Below are 18,472 nucleotides of genomic sequence, written 5' to 3' on the forward strand. Positions count from 1 at the left end.
TTATGTCGATGGAGTTTTGATGGTTTTGAAATATCGCTTAAACTGAATGGCTCAAGATGTGCAGTCATATTAAATCAATGCTGAAAAGTTACAACTCTAATAAATTGTATTTATGCTAATGGTTGAGTCTGATTTACTGCAGCCATTAAAAGTGAAGAATAGGAGCAATAGTCTTCGCAGAACTGCCATTTTCCCTATTTTCTCTTTTATTCCTTCACAGCTCCACAAAGTGTGCCAACTCCCTCAAGAGTCCGCAGCTTAAATGGATACAGCATTGAGGTGACCTGGGATGAACCTGTTGTCAGAGGTGTAATTGAGAAGTACATTCTGAAAGCCTATAGTGAGGACAGCACCCATCCACCCCACATGCCCTCTGCCAGTGCTGAATTTGTCAATACAAGCACCCTCACAGGTAAAGGCAATCCTTTAACAGAGTAGATCCTATTAACTTCCTTTTTGTTTGCATTTTAAATAAAAATCTTCTGCAAATGTTTTTTAGAAAAATGTATTAAATATACATGTATTTTACCTGATTAAAAACAACAATCATCTAAAGTAGTGGAAGCCTACATCTACCTAGGATAAAAAGAATAATTCTACGATGTGCATGGGCTCTCGTGGATAATTTTATTCTAAGGTAGATATTCTCTCCATCCCCCAAAGATTACATCATAGGTGGCTATGGCCCTTTAACACCTTATAGACATCTTTTGGAAATCCTTTGTATAAATACTTATTTCACAAAGCAAAAATTTACTCTTTGGGACTAGCCCCAGTTCATACCACTATTATTTATTGTAAAATTGCTGATTAAACCTAATTATCTCAAGGTGGAGGAGTCTTAGAGCCCCAGTTAGTTGGACTGGCAAATTAGTGAATCGATTTCTCACAGTGTGGTGTGCCATGAAGAATGATTATAATGAAATATACTCACACACCACTAACACATCTCACACTCAAATTCATGTGTGTGTATTAACAGCATTTTTCAGCTTCATGAAATATTAAAGCATATTTAAAGGGAGAGTTGAATTTAAGCCTTCGATAAAAAGAAAGTAAATGTGTCAAATTTGACAGAAAAAACATTTTCCTCTATCAAAAAATCCTATAACGTGAACCATCAGAATGGATGTTAGAAAAGCCTTAAATATTTTCCCAACAAACCTGTTGGTCAATTCCCTCAAGACTTTACTTCCTTCTTTAGACTCTTTGGAATGCACAGCCCAAATATACTACCAACTTTTAGCAAAAGAAAAACAAACAAATTCACACCCTTCACTTCTTTCCTATTTTACCCTCCTTATAAAAGCCCAACCTGATTAAGCCCACAGCTTGCCCTTTCACACACAGATTGCACATGGCAGCTACATGGGCTGGAAAATATCAAGTAGTTTATTGCTAAAAATGCTCAACCCCACTTTCAAATGAGCACTCAGTAATGACACCAATCCTACTATATTTTCAGAATAGCTCCTTCCCCCATTCTCCTCATTAAATATTTTATATTTTTCCAAACTATACACATATTACCTCCCTTTCTCATCCCACTCAGCTGACAGAGTTCTATTTTAGATCAAATTAGACACCATAGAAAAATCAATCTATTGTATAGGATTTCTATTACTTTCTTACTACCAAATGTACATATTAATTGCATTTTTCTGCCTGATGGAGTTGTTATTGGGGTTGGATGAATGAATGCATGCTAAAACACATAAAACCATTTTGATATAGAGGAGGTGTGTGCTATGCTATCATTTTATTTTCATTATTATTTTTTATTTTCATACTTTTTTTCCTTTCTGTTTTACAAAGCTTCTCTTATCCTATCAAAAATAGAAATCTTCACAAGTCCTCTGGACCCTGACTGTTCCTGTTTCTTCAGAGATGTTACTGATAGCTTATCTTCCTCTCACTTATATTTTTAACGCCTCTGTCTGCTGCAGTGGAGTATGGCCCAAGGACCAGCATTACTAGCTTCACTTGGGAACTTATTATTAATGCACATTCTCCTGCCCACCCCACACCCACCAAATCAGACACTCTGCAGTGTGGCTCAGCAGTCCTCGTTTTAACAAGCCCCCAGACACATCTGATGTATGCCAGAGTTTGAGAACCACTGATTGCGTGGATTCTTCCCAGGGTCATTCAAACTCTTTTATCTCCCATTGTTAAAAACCAACACACTAACCCAAACCAATCACAAAAATCTTCATTCTGTCCAAACTCCCAGCTATTGCTCCCTCTCTCCTCCTCTCGGCCTTCGTCTAGCATGAAGTATCTAAGCTCATTTTGTCTTCACTTTATCTGGCTTCTGCTCATTACTTTTGTGACGAGCACCAAAAACTGCCATGTTTACATAGGCAAAAAAACACTTGACACTCTATGTCTTCACCACTCTTCAGCATTCTCCACAGTAACTCTCTCATCATTTCTAGGAATATTTCTTCACTTCTGTGACTTTTCTGCTTACATCCTGGTTCTCCAGGGACCCTGTTCTCAGTGTCCTTTGCTCACTTCTTCTAAAGTGTGACGACATGTTGGAGAGTCTCAGGATTTAGAACTGGACTGTCTTCTCTTTCTCTTTCATTTTTTTTCTGGCTTGCTCCAGAAACCTTATTGATTCTTGTAACATCAAATACCAGACAGATGCTGCTGTTGACTCCTAATTGCACATCCCACCTAGACTCAAATGCCTGCATCCAATAGGCATTTGGACACAATGACATTTCCAACTGGATGTCTGTCACCTTCTACCCTTACCAAACCTCAACTCTTGCTTCTCCTGCATTCTCATAGATAACTCCAGCCACCCAGTCAACAAAATTTGAGAGTTACTCTGGGCTTTTCACCTCCTTCACATCTCATATCCACAGTTGTCATTCTATTTTTCAAAATATGTGTTAAGGTCATCCATTTCTCCTCTAATCTACTGGCCAGCCCAAACCACTACCATCTTTTGCCTGGACAACTGCAATACTTACCTTCATCTTTTTCGTAGCCTTTTTTTTTCCTCTCCCTGGCCATGAGTGTATTCTACAGAGCATCCAACATCATGTCCCTCTCCTCAAAATCTTTCTTTCTTTTTTTTTTAAATTATACTTGAAGTTCTGGGATACATGTGGAGAATGTGCAGGCTTGTTATATAGGTATACACGTGCCATGGTGGCTTGCTGCCCCCATCAACCCGGCATCTACATTAGGTATTTCTCCTAATGCTATCCCTCCCCAACACACACACCCCACCCCTCGACAGGCCCCGATATGTGATGTTCCCCTCCCTGTGTCCATGAGTTCTCATTGTTCAATTCCCACTTATGAGTGAGAACATGCGGTATTTGGTTTTCTGTTCCTGTGTTAGTTTGCTGAGAATGATGGCTTCTAGCTTCATCCATGTTCCTGCACTGCCTCTCTCACAATCACACTTTGTCTCAGTCTCCCCCTACTTCCTGGGTTTCCAACAATTACCATGTAATTAATATAATTTAAAGAAATTTGCATGTAAATCCTTAGGAGAATTCCTGACAATGATGATATAATAAATCCCTAGAAGTGGAATAACTGCATCAAAGGCTCTTAAGACATTGTATAGTCTTGAACTTTGAAGTCAGACATTGATATAAATCTCTGCTATATACCTTCCCTGTGGATAAGTTCCACATCCTTCTGGATCCTAAAATCTTAACCTATGAAATGGGAGAGTAATATTTACCACAGAAGAATATTAAAAATATTAAGTGATATGATATTCTAGCTCTAACCCTTTTTAGCTGTGTAACTTGGACAAATCAATAAACCTCTGTGTGCTTTAAAATCCTTCTAGGTAAATAAGAATGAGATGCAACTACCTGCCTCCCAGGGCAGCTGTGGGGATTAAATGAATTCATATGTATGTAAAGCCCATAGCACAGTGCTTGACATGTGGCATGCACTGTATCAATGTTACCTATAGGATATCTGTAAAATGTGTAACACTATGCTTAATGTATGGTAATTTCTCAAGAAAAGGATAGCAATTTTTTTTTTTTTAATGAAGTCTCACTCTGTCGCCCAGGCTAGAGCACAGTGGCGCAATCTCCGCTCACTGCAAGCTCCGCCTCCCAGGTTCACGCCATTCTCTTGCCTCAGCCTCCCCAGTAGCTGGGACTACAGGCGCCCGCCACCACGCCCAGCTAATTCTTTTGTATTTTTAGTAGAGACAGAGTTTCACCATGTTAGCCAGGATGGTCTCGATCTCCTGACCTCGTGATTCGCCCACCTTGGCCTCCCAAAGTGCTGGGATTACAGGCCGTGAGCCACAGTGCCCGGCCAGGAGAGCAATTTTTACACTGCCCAAAAAGCTGTACAAATTATGCTTCCACCAGCAAGCAGAATGCAAGATTGTGCATTTCATTTTATCTAGCCAACACCAAGTTTTACAGTTGAAAAAAACTGCAAATTTAAAAGGCAAAATATGTCAGAATATTGTTTTAGTTTGTATTTATGTGATTACTACAGAGATTAGTTTTTTAATATTTATTGGCCATTTCTACTTCCTTTATGATGTGCCTAAGTAGGTCCGTTGTTTTTTATTTTTTATTTTATTTTATTTTTTATTTTTTGAGACAGGGTCTCCTTCTGTCACCCAGGCTGGAGTGCAGTGGTGCAATCTCAGCTTACTACAAACTCTGCCTCCTGAGTTCAAGAGATTTTCCTGCCTCCGCCTCCCAAGTAGCTGGGATTTCAGGTGTGCACCACCACGCCAGGGTAATTTTTGTATTTTTAGTACAAATGGAGTTTTACCATGTTGGCCAGGCTGGTCTTGAACTCCTGACCTCAGGCGATCCACCTGCCTTGGCCTCCCAAAGTGCTGAGATTACAGCCATGAGCCACTGCACCCAGCTGCATTGTTAATTTTTCTATTGAATGATTGACATTTTCTCATTAAAGTTTTTCTCTGCGTATGAAGAATAATATACACGTTTATCTCATCTGATGCAACCCAGTTTTGTCATTTTTAAAAAATTTTTGATTTGCATTTTTGTGTAGAGATTTAAAAAAATATTTTATGTAGTTAATATCCTTAAAATGTTCAATATTCTATGTGTGATTTTTTTAAAAATATATATTCCCCATTTAGGGTTGATTATTATTTGTTTATGTTAGATATACCATATTGATAACATATAATGCATATTCCTCAAAATAGTAATTCTAAGGTTAGGATAAGAACAAATCAGAAATTGGGTGCAGGGAGGCTTTTCAAATTAAATCAGCCTCTCCCAATATTCTGAAGGATACCTTCTTGAAGGAGAGATCCCACAGGTTGTAAACCAATGTAGTGTAGTACTGGATGTTACTCAAAAGGCATGTCATACATGGTAGTGATGTATAGGGAGAAGAAAATCAGAAAACTACTGAGCAATTGTTATTTATTTTTATATATCAGATTTGTCACAAACTAAGGGAAGAGTTAACTATGTTAACTACGCATGCAGTTTTGTCAATTTCTCTGAGATATTTTTTGTTTGCATTTTTTGAATTTTTATTACTTTTACACTTATTATTTATGTTTTAACCTTCAAAGTCTCATTGATTTAGGTATAGCCATACATTGCTAAAGGATGGATATGTTCTGAGAAATGTGTCATTAGGAGATTTCATCATCTTGCAATGTACTTACATAAACCTAGATGGCATAGCCTACTCCACACCTAGGCTAGATGGTATAACCTATTGTACCTGGGCTGCAAACCTGCATAGCATGTTACTGTATTGAATAGTGTAGGGAACTATAACTCAGTGGTAAGTATTTGAGTATCTAAACAGATCAAAACACAGAAAAGATATAGTAAAAACACTGCATTGTAATCTTATGGGACCACCATCCTATATGTTGTCTGTTGTTGACCAAAACATTATGTAGCACACGACCACATGGCAGCAACTTGGATAAAGTCCTTTCATTCAACATTGTTTTCTTATAAGTTCGATGAGAAAATTAAAAAAAATAAATCCTTAGCAAGGGCCACTGTCTGCATGGAATTTGCACATTTTCCCCATGTTTTTGTGGGTTTTCTCTGGGTACTCCAGTTTCCTCCCACATCCCAAAGCTTTTCCCCTTACATGAATTGAGCTGTCTACATGACCCCAGAGTGAGTGAGTGCAGGTGTGTGTGAGTCTGCCCTGTGATGGTATGGTGGCCTGTCCAGGGCTGATTCCTACCTTGAGCCCTGAGCTGCCAGGATGGGCTCCTGCCACCCACAACCCTTAGGTGGAATAAGCAGATTGGAAAATAAATGAATGAGTAAATAGAAATCATTGTAAAATAAAAATTCATAAAGTCGATGATAATCATACAGATGCACAGCAAGAAACAATTCAGTATGACAGGGCTCAGCAAGCTGCCCAGTCTGTGATTGCTGGGGTTTGAACTCCATGCTGGTAGGCAGTGCTCATTACAATGTTCACTTGGAAAGCATTTATTCCTTGATTTATACCACTGTGACCACTGTCACTCACTGATCCACCAAAACTTGAGTAAATCATTATCTCATTTTGATTAATCTTTTGTAAATGGATGTATAGCACACATTCATTTCAATGTTTAATATTAGTAGTCTATAGAAGTTTGGTGATGTTTTGTGATCAGAAATATGCCATAGGATCTTAATTCTTTTCTACATCAATAAGCCTGTGGGAAAATCGAGTTTGTTGTATATCATTTCACTTAAAAGTCACAGTTTACAAAAAATTCCAATGACATTAAGTGAGGGCTTCTATATATCTCTGCAGTTTTAGTTTTATCTTTCACTTGAGAGTTTCTGTATTTAAATAGGGGAGTCACTCATTCATACTTATTTTTATAATTGATATAATTGGTCTTCTTTCTGCCATCATGTTTTATGCTTTCCAGTTTTATTATTTCTTGCTTTTTAGTGATTTTTTTCACTACATTTCTTGCCAGTGTGTACTATGAATTCTTTGATGTTTTTTCTTTTAAGGAGTTTGCTGCTCTCAATGCTAAAGTGAGTCATCAAGGACATATGTAGAAGGTAATCTTAAAGACTAAGAAGAACTCCAGTATTGCCAGGTGGACTTTTCGTTGTGAAGACTCAGGATAGTGAGGAAGGAATGTGAATTGAGAGTCACCAAAGCCAGCTTGGATAATTATCAAAGTCAGAGAATTTCCCAGTAAACAAATGGAATACTAGGAAGTGAGATGGAAGTAGTTGAGAAAGCAGAGAGCCAGAAAGCTGGATTTGGTGGAGATGTTAGGGGTGTAGAGATTGTTTTGAGGCAGCTGCTTTGCCAGTTGGTTGAGAAACCAAGGTACCAAAAGAGAGAAAAATCGGTGAAGCCTACATAAACAGTTTTGCTATTGAGCAGTTTTGCTATTGATCTTGAAAATAATTCTTGTTTAGCATTTCTGAGGTGACTTTTATTGAGATTTTAATATTTAAGTTAATTTTGGTTGTTAGAGTCATATTTAAATAAAATAATTCCAACACTGAATGTACAAGGTAATTTCGCTTTATTGGTTAGCATAGGGTTCTTTACCAATTAAGTTTAAAAAATGCTAATCAGAAAATGTGCTGTTTTCTTTTCAGTAATTTTTTATTATATAATAAGCTCTTTTATTCTTCAGATTTGGGTCTTTCTTCAGCTTGGAAAATTTGCAATTGTGTTTATGATCATTACTTCTGGTAAGAAATAGCAATTTTCAATATTGTATATTTCTTCCCAGATTGTCTTCCTCAGTTTAGTAGTTCAGAACACGGCTTGTAGAGTCAAATCAATCTAAGGTCAAATTCTGCCTATGCCACTTTTTAGCTGTGTGATCTCAGGCAAATTTAAAAACATATCCTTATGTTGGAGCTTCCTCATTCATAAATTGGGGATGAAAACCTTATTTATATTATGGAACTGCTATAAAGATTAAAATGAGTTATGTAAAGTATTTTGCTCAGAAACAGTCACATAGTGAGTGTTCAATGAATTCATAGTTACCTTTATAATCTCTGAATTACAGTTTCTGATTTCTGGGTTATTGTCCCATAATTGTTTTTATTTCCATTTTCTGATTTTTGAACTGTTGATCCTGCTCTTTGAAACTTCTAAGATATTTTTAATTCTTCTAGTTCAGTCTTTAGTATGATCTGCCTTTTTCCTCATCTAGCTTGCTTTGATTTCTGCCTGCCTCTTGAAATTCTCCATTTTTGTCTTCATCTCTGTTGTTTTTGTCTTCATCTCTGTTGTCTTCATCTCTGTTGTTTACTGCTTACCTTCCGTCTCTTACTTAGTGGATTCCAAGTTATTTTAGATCTTATTAATGGCATGCAACTCATGATTTTTAAATTTTACAAATTTCTTGAATTAAATCCTCCCCAGAATATGACAGTCTTCCATAATTTGAGGGCCATATTCTTATCCTTCTTTCGAGTTACAATTTTTCCATCATTTGGGGGAGTTTGAGTACTCCCCCAAACTCAACTCCATAGTTCAGTTGGCTCATCTCTAATATAACCTTCTGACTGGGTGTTTGCATGGGAAAATTAAACTGTTTTCAAATCATCTTACTGGGCATCCAGTTGCTGTTAATAAAAGCCTTTGCTAAGATGATGACAGGGTTAGTAGGGTAAGTTTGCATTAGCCTCGCAGCCACCCTACAGTTTCAGCTCCTTTCTTCCCAGTGTTTGGTAGAGTAGGAGTGCTGAGAGCTTGCTGGCATTTTGCTTCCAGTTTAAGTTTGAGTTTGCCTAGGACTTTCCTTCTAACAGTCCATTGTCTTTGTCTGGTCTCATTTTAGGTATTTATAAAACTTTGGTCGTTTCACTGGGATTCTTACAAGATGGTAGTTCAAAACTGTAGCTGTATACTGAGTCACCTGGGGAGCTTTAAAAAATATACTGATGCCTGTGTGCCCCACGTGCAAAATGTCTGATTAAATTGGCCTGGAATGTGGCCTGGGCATTTGTATTTTTAAATTATCTCAGGTAATTCTGCTGTACAGCCAGCACAGGGGAACTCTATTTAAAGGAGGAGTTTGTCACCAGTGATCACATTTAAATTTTATCCAGATATTTTTATAACTTCCATTTCCCCACTGAAACTCAAAAATGTTAGGAAAGAAAAAATTAAATGTATATAAAAAATAATAAGCTATTAAAAGTAAATAGAAAATACCAGCAAAGGAATATCATAAGATGACAAAAATTAAGTGTAATAATTATTGGGAAGTGGGATTTTATGCTCAGACTTACAAAAAGCAGAAGGTAAAAGCAAATAAAATTCTTAAAAATGAATATCAACTAAGATAACTGAAGAAAACAGAATAGTGAAGCAGAATATTTACCATTCATGAATTTGTCTATCAGAGAATTAAATGAATTAAATGAGATATATCCCAGTTGCAGTGGAGAGTCCAAGGGTTAACAGGCCCACTCAGGAGCAAATGGGCCCCTTTGGGCCACAGGGTCTAGATTCTGTGCCCTCCCAAGGCCAAGGTTCAGAGCAAGGAGTTCTTTAAGGTTCATTTCCTCAGCCAGAGCCTCAGGGTAGAAAACCCTTCAGTTATCACTCCTGTGTATCTTTAGATTTGTTGAAAGGGCTCCAATTAACTCTGGGTAGCTTTTGCTGATTTTCCCTGCAGCCCTGTTAACATGCAAAGCTGCAGCCCAGAGAGACAGGCCTGGTGTTTCCCCTCAAACTGAGGACTAAGAAACTGACTTCACAATTTGATTTGAAATTATTTCAAGAATGAATGGATTCAAGACTTCGCACATATACGAATTATTTTCTCCGTAAGGTGTTTAAACATGTAAACTTAATTATCAGCATAATTACTACAGCACCTGGCATCAAGTGTTACAGATATAATTGGCGTACAGAAAATATTTTCTCAATTTTATTGTTGCATTACATTGAGCTAAAGTCTAGGGGTTATATTGATTCTTCAGGTAAAATGATAAATAATAATAATATTATTTACTATTTGCTATAGTTTGCAAATGAATCAATAATAATAAGAATAATCTTCCAGATGACCCCCATATATCTACATTTATGTAAAGAAAAAGACATTTTAATTTATAATACAAATAATAATATAGCTTTTGCCACTAAAATTGTTTCAGTCTTTACATACAATGGACTTAATTTTTTTACCTGAATGAAGTGGGTTTCATACTGAAAATCTGTCTCTAATTTTTGCCTCTTTTCCATGGCTACTGTAATAATTAGTGACTCTCAATTCTACTGGTCATAAGGTGATTCTCAGATTACTCACAAAATGCAGATTTGGGGGTCACTCACACATGATTCTGTATATCTGGGCTAGTATTTAGCAATTTGCATTTTACCTAATGCTCCAATTGGTTTTTGGGAAGGTTTATGAATCACATATTGAAAGACACTAGTGCAGAGGAGTGGTCAGGTTAGACTGGAATACATTCACCTGCTAGGCTTGCAACTATCCCTGCTGTATTCCTGCTTCTGTTTCTAACTGTGTTAGCTTTGCTGCCAGAAAAATGCCAAGGCAAGTGAAGAAAGAGAGGCAGTGTCAGTAGGACCCCTGAACCCCAGTAGGACTCCTGAACTTCTGAAAGTTCCCAAGAGAAAGGAAGTAAGAATTGGGGATCTTGATAACACGGATTCTGATTCACTAGGTCTGGGAATATGGTGTTAGATTCTGTGTTTCCAACCAGCCCCCTCCCACTCTGTCATGCCTAATATAGAAAGGCAAGGAGCTCACTATTTATATGGGAAAAGGAAAACAACAACAACAACAACAGAGAAAAAACAATAAAATAAAACATAACCTAATTCTCAATTACAAGATGCCCCTTAGGTTCATATGAAAGTGAGAGCAGTATAGTTCAATGTAGGAATTATCACTGTAATGTCTTGGTAGAGCCTTACCCGCATGCGTTTAAGTTACAAACATTCAACTACATATTTTGGAAATGGGTAAGGGATGGAGGAAAAAGTAAAAAAGCAAAAATTAAACAAAACAAAAACCTATAAAAATAGTGTCATAGGCAAAGGATGCTATCCAGTACTGAAAATGTCAACATCTGTTAGCTGGAAAGAATGTTTGAATAATTTTAGGGTTTCCCAATCATGGACAAAGAAGTGATACTCATTGTTTGGGTGTCTACAAAAAGAATGAAGACTTAAGAGCCCTGAAGAATCATTGATTTCTGATGAGTTAGAGGCATACACAAAACCAAATGTACTATACTTTATGGGCCATATAAAGAGTTGTCAAGGGAACTTTAAATCATGTTATTTTTGCCTTATGCCTGATTTTGGAACTTAAAGTCAGCTATGCAGAGTATCATCAATAAGATTAAATTAAATTAAAATGCTAGTCTATATGTGTATGTATATGTGTATGTATGTACGTTCATATATTATATAAATATACTCTCTCTATATATATGTATTCTCTATGTATATATGTAATCATACTTACCTGAGAAGTCTGAAGAGAAATGACTGTAATTGAATGCGGTGAAATTTTTTTTTCTATTCAACTGAAAGTTCTTACTCCACAGTTGCTAAAACTGCCTATGGTACTCTCTATGCACCCATGCTATTTCTTCAATAGACGATAAGCTCCTGGAGGACAAGTTTCATGTTTTATATTTATTTTAAGCCTCGTTCACTACCTTGCTCAAGGTAGGTGATTAATATACTTATCTTAAAAGAATGAATGAAGCAATCTTTCAATTAGCAAATTTAGCTTTCTGCTACTGACCCCATAGTTAACCTAGTGTTAATATTGTTTTTGTGCTGAGTTGGACTGAGTATGGAACTACTAGTCCTTACTTAAGTCTCCTCAGTCTTTTATCAATAGTTCTTTAATTTTATAGAAGAGCTATCACAACTTAAATGTATATTTGGAACTTAATACACATTTCCCAATAGAAAAAAAATATGTTGGTAGGGTGAGACTAATAAATAACTAATAAAGACTAATTCCAAAGCTTAGACCTCAGAATAGAACCCAACCACTACATATTTGAAATGAAAAATAATGGAAGCCAATACTGCTGCAGTGCTGATAATTATAAAGAAAAGAAAATATTCATTTATTTTAAAAAGTGATCTACCATGTTCCATGCTAGTGCTAGGTCCTATCTTTGTAATATGATTTTTATAACACTAAAATATAGCCCAAGCACTCTCTCTGAAGTATAAGATTATGTAGACAATGAAAGTTTTATAGGGAAAACCTAATAGAGATGGGTTTATCATTTTTAATTCATTATTTCTCTTGAGATACTGAGAACCTAAAATAATAGTGATGAAGTTTTTCTCTCACTGGAAATAGGTGTCCATAGTTAAGTCAACGCAGAGGCAGGATGTTCATAGGTGAGACCCACACACTTCATCTTTTTGCTGTGTCATCCTTATGGACAAGGCTTCTACCTCATAGTTCAAGATGACTGCTGGAGCTCCTGACACCCAGTCTGATTTACACACAGCAGGAAGAAATAATGGTTAAAGAACACTCACATTCACTTTAAAGACATACTTTAGAAGCTGTTCCTCCGCCTCTGGTTATCTTGTGTGGTCGGAACTTAGTCACATGGCTGTATCTAGCTTCAGGGAATGTTGAAAAATGCTGTCCTTATTCCAAGTAGCCATTTGCCCAGGTAAAAAGTGTTTTTATTTTACTGAGGAAAAGGAGTATAATACATAATAAGGAGCAATTAGTAATCTTTGCCACAATAGGAAATCATCAGAAGTAAATAAAAAGGAATTCTTTTTGTTGGTGTTGTTAAAGATAAAAGCCAGTTTTTATAGTAGACCATAAATTAATATTCCAATATTTGTAGTTTATTACAAACTTTTTTTTTTAATTTGAGATGGAATATTGCTCTGTTGCCAAGGCTGGAGTGCAGTGGCACCATCTCAGCTCACTGCAGCCTACACCTCCCGGGTTCAAGCAATTCTCCTGTCTCAGCTTCCCGAGTAGCTGGGACTACAGGTGAATGCCACCACACCTGGTTTTTGTTTGTTTGTTTGTTTGTTTTTGTATTTTTTAGTAGAGATGAGGTTTCACTATATTGGTCCAGCTGATCGCAAACTCCTGACCTCAGGTGATCCACCTGCTTCAGCCTCCCAAAATGCTGGCATTACAGGCTACAAAATATTTCTTTTAATGTAAATCTTGAAAGAAACTGGTCTGAAAAAATTCACAGGATGAAAATATGGCCTATGACATAAATAGTAAAAATAGAAATGATGTAATGTTCCTGCTTAGCTAATGTAGGAAGATTTCATTAGGTAATGCAGTGTTGATGAGTTAATAGCTTTGTCTAACTCTCCTGAATACATAATGTGCCTGAACTACTGGCACATTGTGAAATCTTCAGAGAGAGTTTTTTTTTAAAAAAAAAAATGTTTTTCATTTTATTTTATGCAATAAGAATTGACACCAAAGGATTTGCATTGCTTTTTGGTAACATGTTGAGCCGTAGTTAAAAATAATGAAAATATATAATTTTTGTTGTACAGTGTAATCAACTAGGCATGTCTACAATGCTTATAAACATTCAATACAAATACTTCAAGGTTATCAATCATGTTTGATAAAGAAGAAGAATATACAGCCAGACTTTTCTGTTTTCTACCTTTTATGATCATTTTATATTTACGTTATATTTGGAACAAATTAAAAGGGTTATATGTATAATAAACAAAGGTCCAATGTTGAACCCAATCTCCCTCTCTCTCTCTCTCTCTCTCACACACACACACACACACACATACACACACACAAATGCATGCATAGAATTTCTTATAAATCAGTCGTTTTTGTAAAGGAATATTATAGGCATACAAACTTGCTCATTTTGGAGGACAAGACTGCTAATTTCTGTTTGTAGGCAATAGAATTCAGTAATAAATTTGAACCTCAACACATTTTAAGGTGCATTTTAAATAAGATATTTTATAGTAAAAAGTGTGCTATTATTTTTAATTAACGTTTTTCAACACTTTTTTCTTTTTTGTGGAACTGGAGCTTAGGTCAAATGGGAGGAATAATGATCTTGGGGTCAGAAGACAGGTTCTAATATTGGCTCTACTGCTTTTTAGCTGTCGGGACTCGAGCGCCACACAGTACACTCTCTCCAAAAGCAGCCTCCTCTGTACAATGGGATAACAATATCAGAGGCTTGTAGCAGGGGACCTAGGACACTGATCATAAGGGATGACTTTCATTTCTCTTTCTTTTCTTTTCCTCTTGTCTCCTTGCCTGTCGCTCTGCTTAGTCAGGTCCAGTGTTTTTTTTGGAGAATTTCAATAATTTCAGTGTCAGACCTTTATGTAAGGTAAAGACTTAACACAAGCACATGGCTTCAAACTTATTGGCAAATTAGAATAAAAATGACAAAGACTCTGTAGTTCTTACCACAAAGGCATTGATTAAAAATTTGAGGTTAGATGTAAGCCTGCTGAGAGAATCTTAACTGGATAATACTTTGAGGTCAATTCAAATCACTGTTTAAACCATCCTCTAAGACTGGGATTAGGCCACATATTTTATAAAGAAATAGAGAATAATTCTTTTCCTGTTTGTAAGAATCAACATCTGCATAGTCTTTGATAGGTATATGATCTTCTATGCTCTCTACCAAAAGTTTTAAACAAGGTCAAAAAAACCATTTGAAGGAAATTAAATTTAAGAAAAATTAGTTTTGAAGTTTTCAAGGGATTACCTTAGGTTTGGGTTAAGTGTATTTATTGTTCCACCTTTTGGGTAAAATGCAAATTGACTTTCCCTTCGTAAATATTAGAAGTCCTTATTTTTATTGAAAATATTATCCAAAAACAACAATAACAAATCCCACCCTCCTGGGCTAAGAACCAGAGGAGAAGCATCCTGGATGTGTTTCCAGATCTCTATTAGATCGCTAAGTTTTCATCCATATTTAACAAATGTCATTATTCAGTTTCATGGGGTCACTGTGTCAAAATGTCTGTGTTAGAACTTTATTTTCAGAGGTTCCTTTAAGTGGGCAGGAAGCATGCCATATTGGATTGATTACTCTCTTTAATCCATCCACTGGGTTGGTTTGGGATGTATACTTAAAAAAGATTTTATCAGCACTGCAGCAGAATCCCCAGCCGGAAGTCGCTTCTTCTGCCCTCCTTCCCCTGGCCAGTTTTTTTAAAAAAGTGGGCTCTTCCATTATGTCTCCAGGTAGCAGTAGCAGCTCTGCCTGTGTGCATCCCTTACCAGATGGCCCTCTTAATAAATGTCTTGCTCTTGCCCACCCTCACTTTCTTGATCCAAATGTGAAATGCCAGCAAATAAATAAGAGCATTGTACTCTGATGAGTTCTCTTGAGATGGGGGAAAACTCTGGGGAGAGGAGGCTAGAAACAGCTTTTCTGTTTGCTGTGACTGCTCCTAATTACTGGCCAGTAGTAGAAGATATCATTTAGATGCAGTAGAATATAAAGATAAAGAAAAAAAAAATGAGAGATAAATTCTCCATGTTATCCCAAATGCCTTTGCTAACGTGGAAATACTCTTGGATTGTTGGAGTCCATTTGAAATATTGTGCATGATCCTTACAAGGGGACCCCTGACTTTGGACTCAGGGTAGACAGTTGCTGCGTGCAGATTTCACCGCCAGACTAAAAGTGCAACGGAAATGAGTGGGTGATGAGAGCAGAGCAGCCAGTTCTTTAATTGAATTAAAAGCTGGGTGACATCAATGCAGACACCTGTCCAATTACAGACAGGCCAAGGTGTTTACCATTGCTGTACAAGCGATTCGAAGATGACAGAAATCTTTCCGCCCACAGATTAACATAATGAAGGAGAACAGATTACAGTGGATGCCGGCCAAACACCTTAGTTGGCAGCTGGGGGTGGGGTGGGGGAGGGAGGAGGAGTCTGCTGAAGTATGTAAGTAGAAACGGAGTCCTTTTTTCTTCTCTGAAATGTGCTTGGCTTTAAAAAGGATCCATTTTGCTTTGTGTCTTAGGCTCGATTTCCAGGGAGAGCATTTATACTTGTCTGCATTTAGTCAGAGGAGTTAATCATAAAATTTCAACGTGAAAGCAGCCTTCTCTGTTGTTTTGCTGCTTCTCAGCATAGGGTGTCCCATTAGAGGCGCAAAAGCTTGCAGAACTGGTGTCAGCTCCACAATGATTTTGTCTTAGGTCATCAGGCTGCCTCCAATTATTAATATTTTTCTTTGGCTCCTTTGAAACTTGAGGTTAAAGCAAAGGAAAGGGAGCGTTGGAGATAATAATGTATCAGTCAAAAGAAACAATGTCTGTCACTTTGCTTGTTCCCTGGAAGGGGCGTGGTGGGAGTCGGGCTCTCCTATAGTGAGAGAAATACCCTAGTGGAGTAGAGCCAAGAGTCTGCAAAATCTTAATTTTCAGTCACCCGTCAAGTGCTCACTTTTGGTAAACCATACTAATAGCTGCCGGGATAGAGGATAAGGAAAGAAGTAAAAGGATATGCCCTCTGTGTTCAAGGAATTCCCAAATCACTGTGAAGGACTTTTAAGTCTCAAGTTCTCTAGGCCAATGCTCTTCCCCTCTGTTAGGTGGAAACCCTGAGAGCACGGAGTTTGGAGCCATATGCAGTAGGCCTCTTAACCTTCCTATGGTGATGTGTTTCCTCCCTTAAATCAAGTCCCTGCCCCCTGATCTTTCAGCTTGGGCTTTCTGCACCCACTGTGGCCCACAGGACTTCAATTCAAAGGGAATCTACTTACTTGACTTCAAACTCCCTTGGTGTGGCATGTCAGGATTTCTCAACGTTAAGCATTAATGCAAAATGCATTATCGCTTAGCAGTGAGAGTTATGGTCCTGATGGTGCCAATGATTTTAATCCGGATACCCACGCTCCTGTGTTTCATGGGACACTAACACTTTTAAGACATCAATAATGCTTACTTTATGCTTATTGAATGTTTCTTCAGCTTGCCCCCTTCCATTACCAAGAGGGACTAGCAGGTTTCCTGACATGGTTGGGACCATTTTCTGATTTCACAGAGTTTGTGGCTGCAAGGGAGTTTGTGAGGTCATCTGGCCTGCCTTGTAATAGGGACATTCTCAAAAAAAAAAAAAAAAGACTTCTCTGGGATGTGGCCCAAACAAAGAGATTCACAACCAAACCAATTTTAAAGTCCTCCCTTTCAGGATGTACTTCTTCAGTATAAAAACCCCAAGTGTCACAAGTGTCATAAAAGGCAACTACCCCATTTTCTATTTTTGGGCTTTCTGTCTAGGATTCCTTTAGATGTGTCAATTCTATATTTCCCAGTATTCTTTTTAATATAATACCAAAATATATATTTAAATTAAATTTAGGCTTCCTATCATCTTGAACTGGTAAGTCTGAATCTTATAAATGTCATTGTCCACTTGGCCTGTATGCAAACATTCTGCTTTATGTATCAATCTGTTATTATAAGAGTTCTTCTAGTTCCAATATTTTCTTATGTTAGAAACCTTGTAAAAATCAATTGTATTCTATAGCACCTTTTCTAGATGCATATAGCAGAAACATTGATAAATGCTTTTTGATGATGATATATCTTCAGAGTTACACTGTATTTTCCGGAGAGTACCTAATCTAAGTAGTACCCTGACACTTAAAGCAAAGCCATTAGGATAATCACTCAATGATCTCAAAGGATATATCCACAATCTACACAGTCTTGGAGAGAATATGTTACTCTCTTTCTTTGGCCGTGGCACAACTTTTCAACTTGAATTCATCCTGGTAAACACTCCTTACTGAGAATCAAAGGAGATAAACCACGTGTCTCCAACAGTAAAATGACCTTGTCTTGATTCCAAGTGAATGAAGACCACATGTTTGACCAGCCTCTTGCCCCTGCATAACCTTTAATTTTAACCTGACAGGAGGAGAAAGCACAGCAAACCATTATAGTGTTCTTCTTCCTGAAGTAGATAATACTAACTTGCCTTTAAGGAAAATTATCAGATGGTTTGACAAACTTTGTCTCTGACACACAGCATGATGAACAAGATTTCCTACTGGAAATAGAAAAGAAATGGCACTCCAGCCTTAGAAAATGCAGCACATTTTTTGAAAGTGTGATTTAGAAGCCATCTAAAACCTTCCACCTTGGATCCAAAGTTGGCAAGAACCAAAACATCAGCTTTCTTCTTTTTCTTTCTTTTTTTTTTTTCTGTTTTCTATTTTGCAGCTCTCATTTCTCAGGGCTTATTATTGTTTCACCTGGTTTGAAATGGGAAATGTGAGCACTTTGATAAATGGCTTGAAAGATGATCTAGTTTCTCTCCAGCATCTTTCTTTAAGAGTCTCAGGGTTTTTCTATGAAATACAATACAATTTGGTAAAGATCTCTACCAAATCAAAGCTGAAGAAAGAAAGTTTGCTGAGATGAGCAGTGCTTGTTTTTTAAGGTCCTTAAAATAAGGAGTGGCTGAAATTAATAAAAGACTCTCACTATACACATAT

At 37.1% G+C, this 18,472-nt stretch overlaps 1 protein-coding gene across 1 annotated transcript in view; it reads left to right on the forward strand.

Annotated features, from left to right (window-relative positions):
- The window catches only part of USH2A (usherin), a 795,293-nt gene that overhangs the window by 355,272 nt on the left and 421,549 nt on the right, over positions 1-18,472 (forward strand). Inside the window, exon 30 of the mRNA XM_012506628.2 lies at positions 221-412. Within this exon, the coding sequence (XP_012362082.2) occupies positions 221-412 (192 nt within the window). The remainder of the gene's footprint in view (positions 1-220; positions 413-18,472) is intronic.

This window comes from Nomascus leucogenys, chromosome 5, assembly GCF_006542625.1.
Source record: "Nomascus leucogenys isolate Asia chromosome 5, Asia_NLE_v1, whole genome shotgun sequence".
NCBI lineage: Eukaryota > Metazoa > Chordata > Mammalia > Primates > Hylobatidae > Nomascus > Nomascus leucogenys.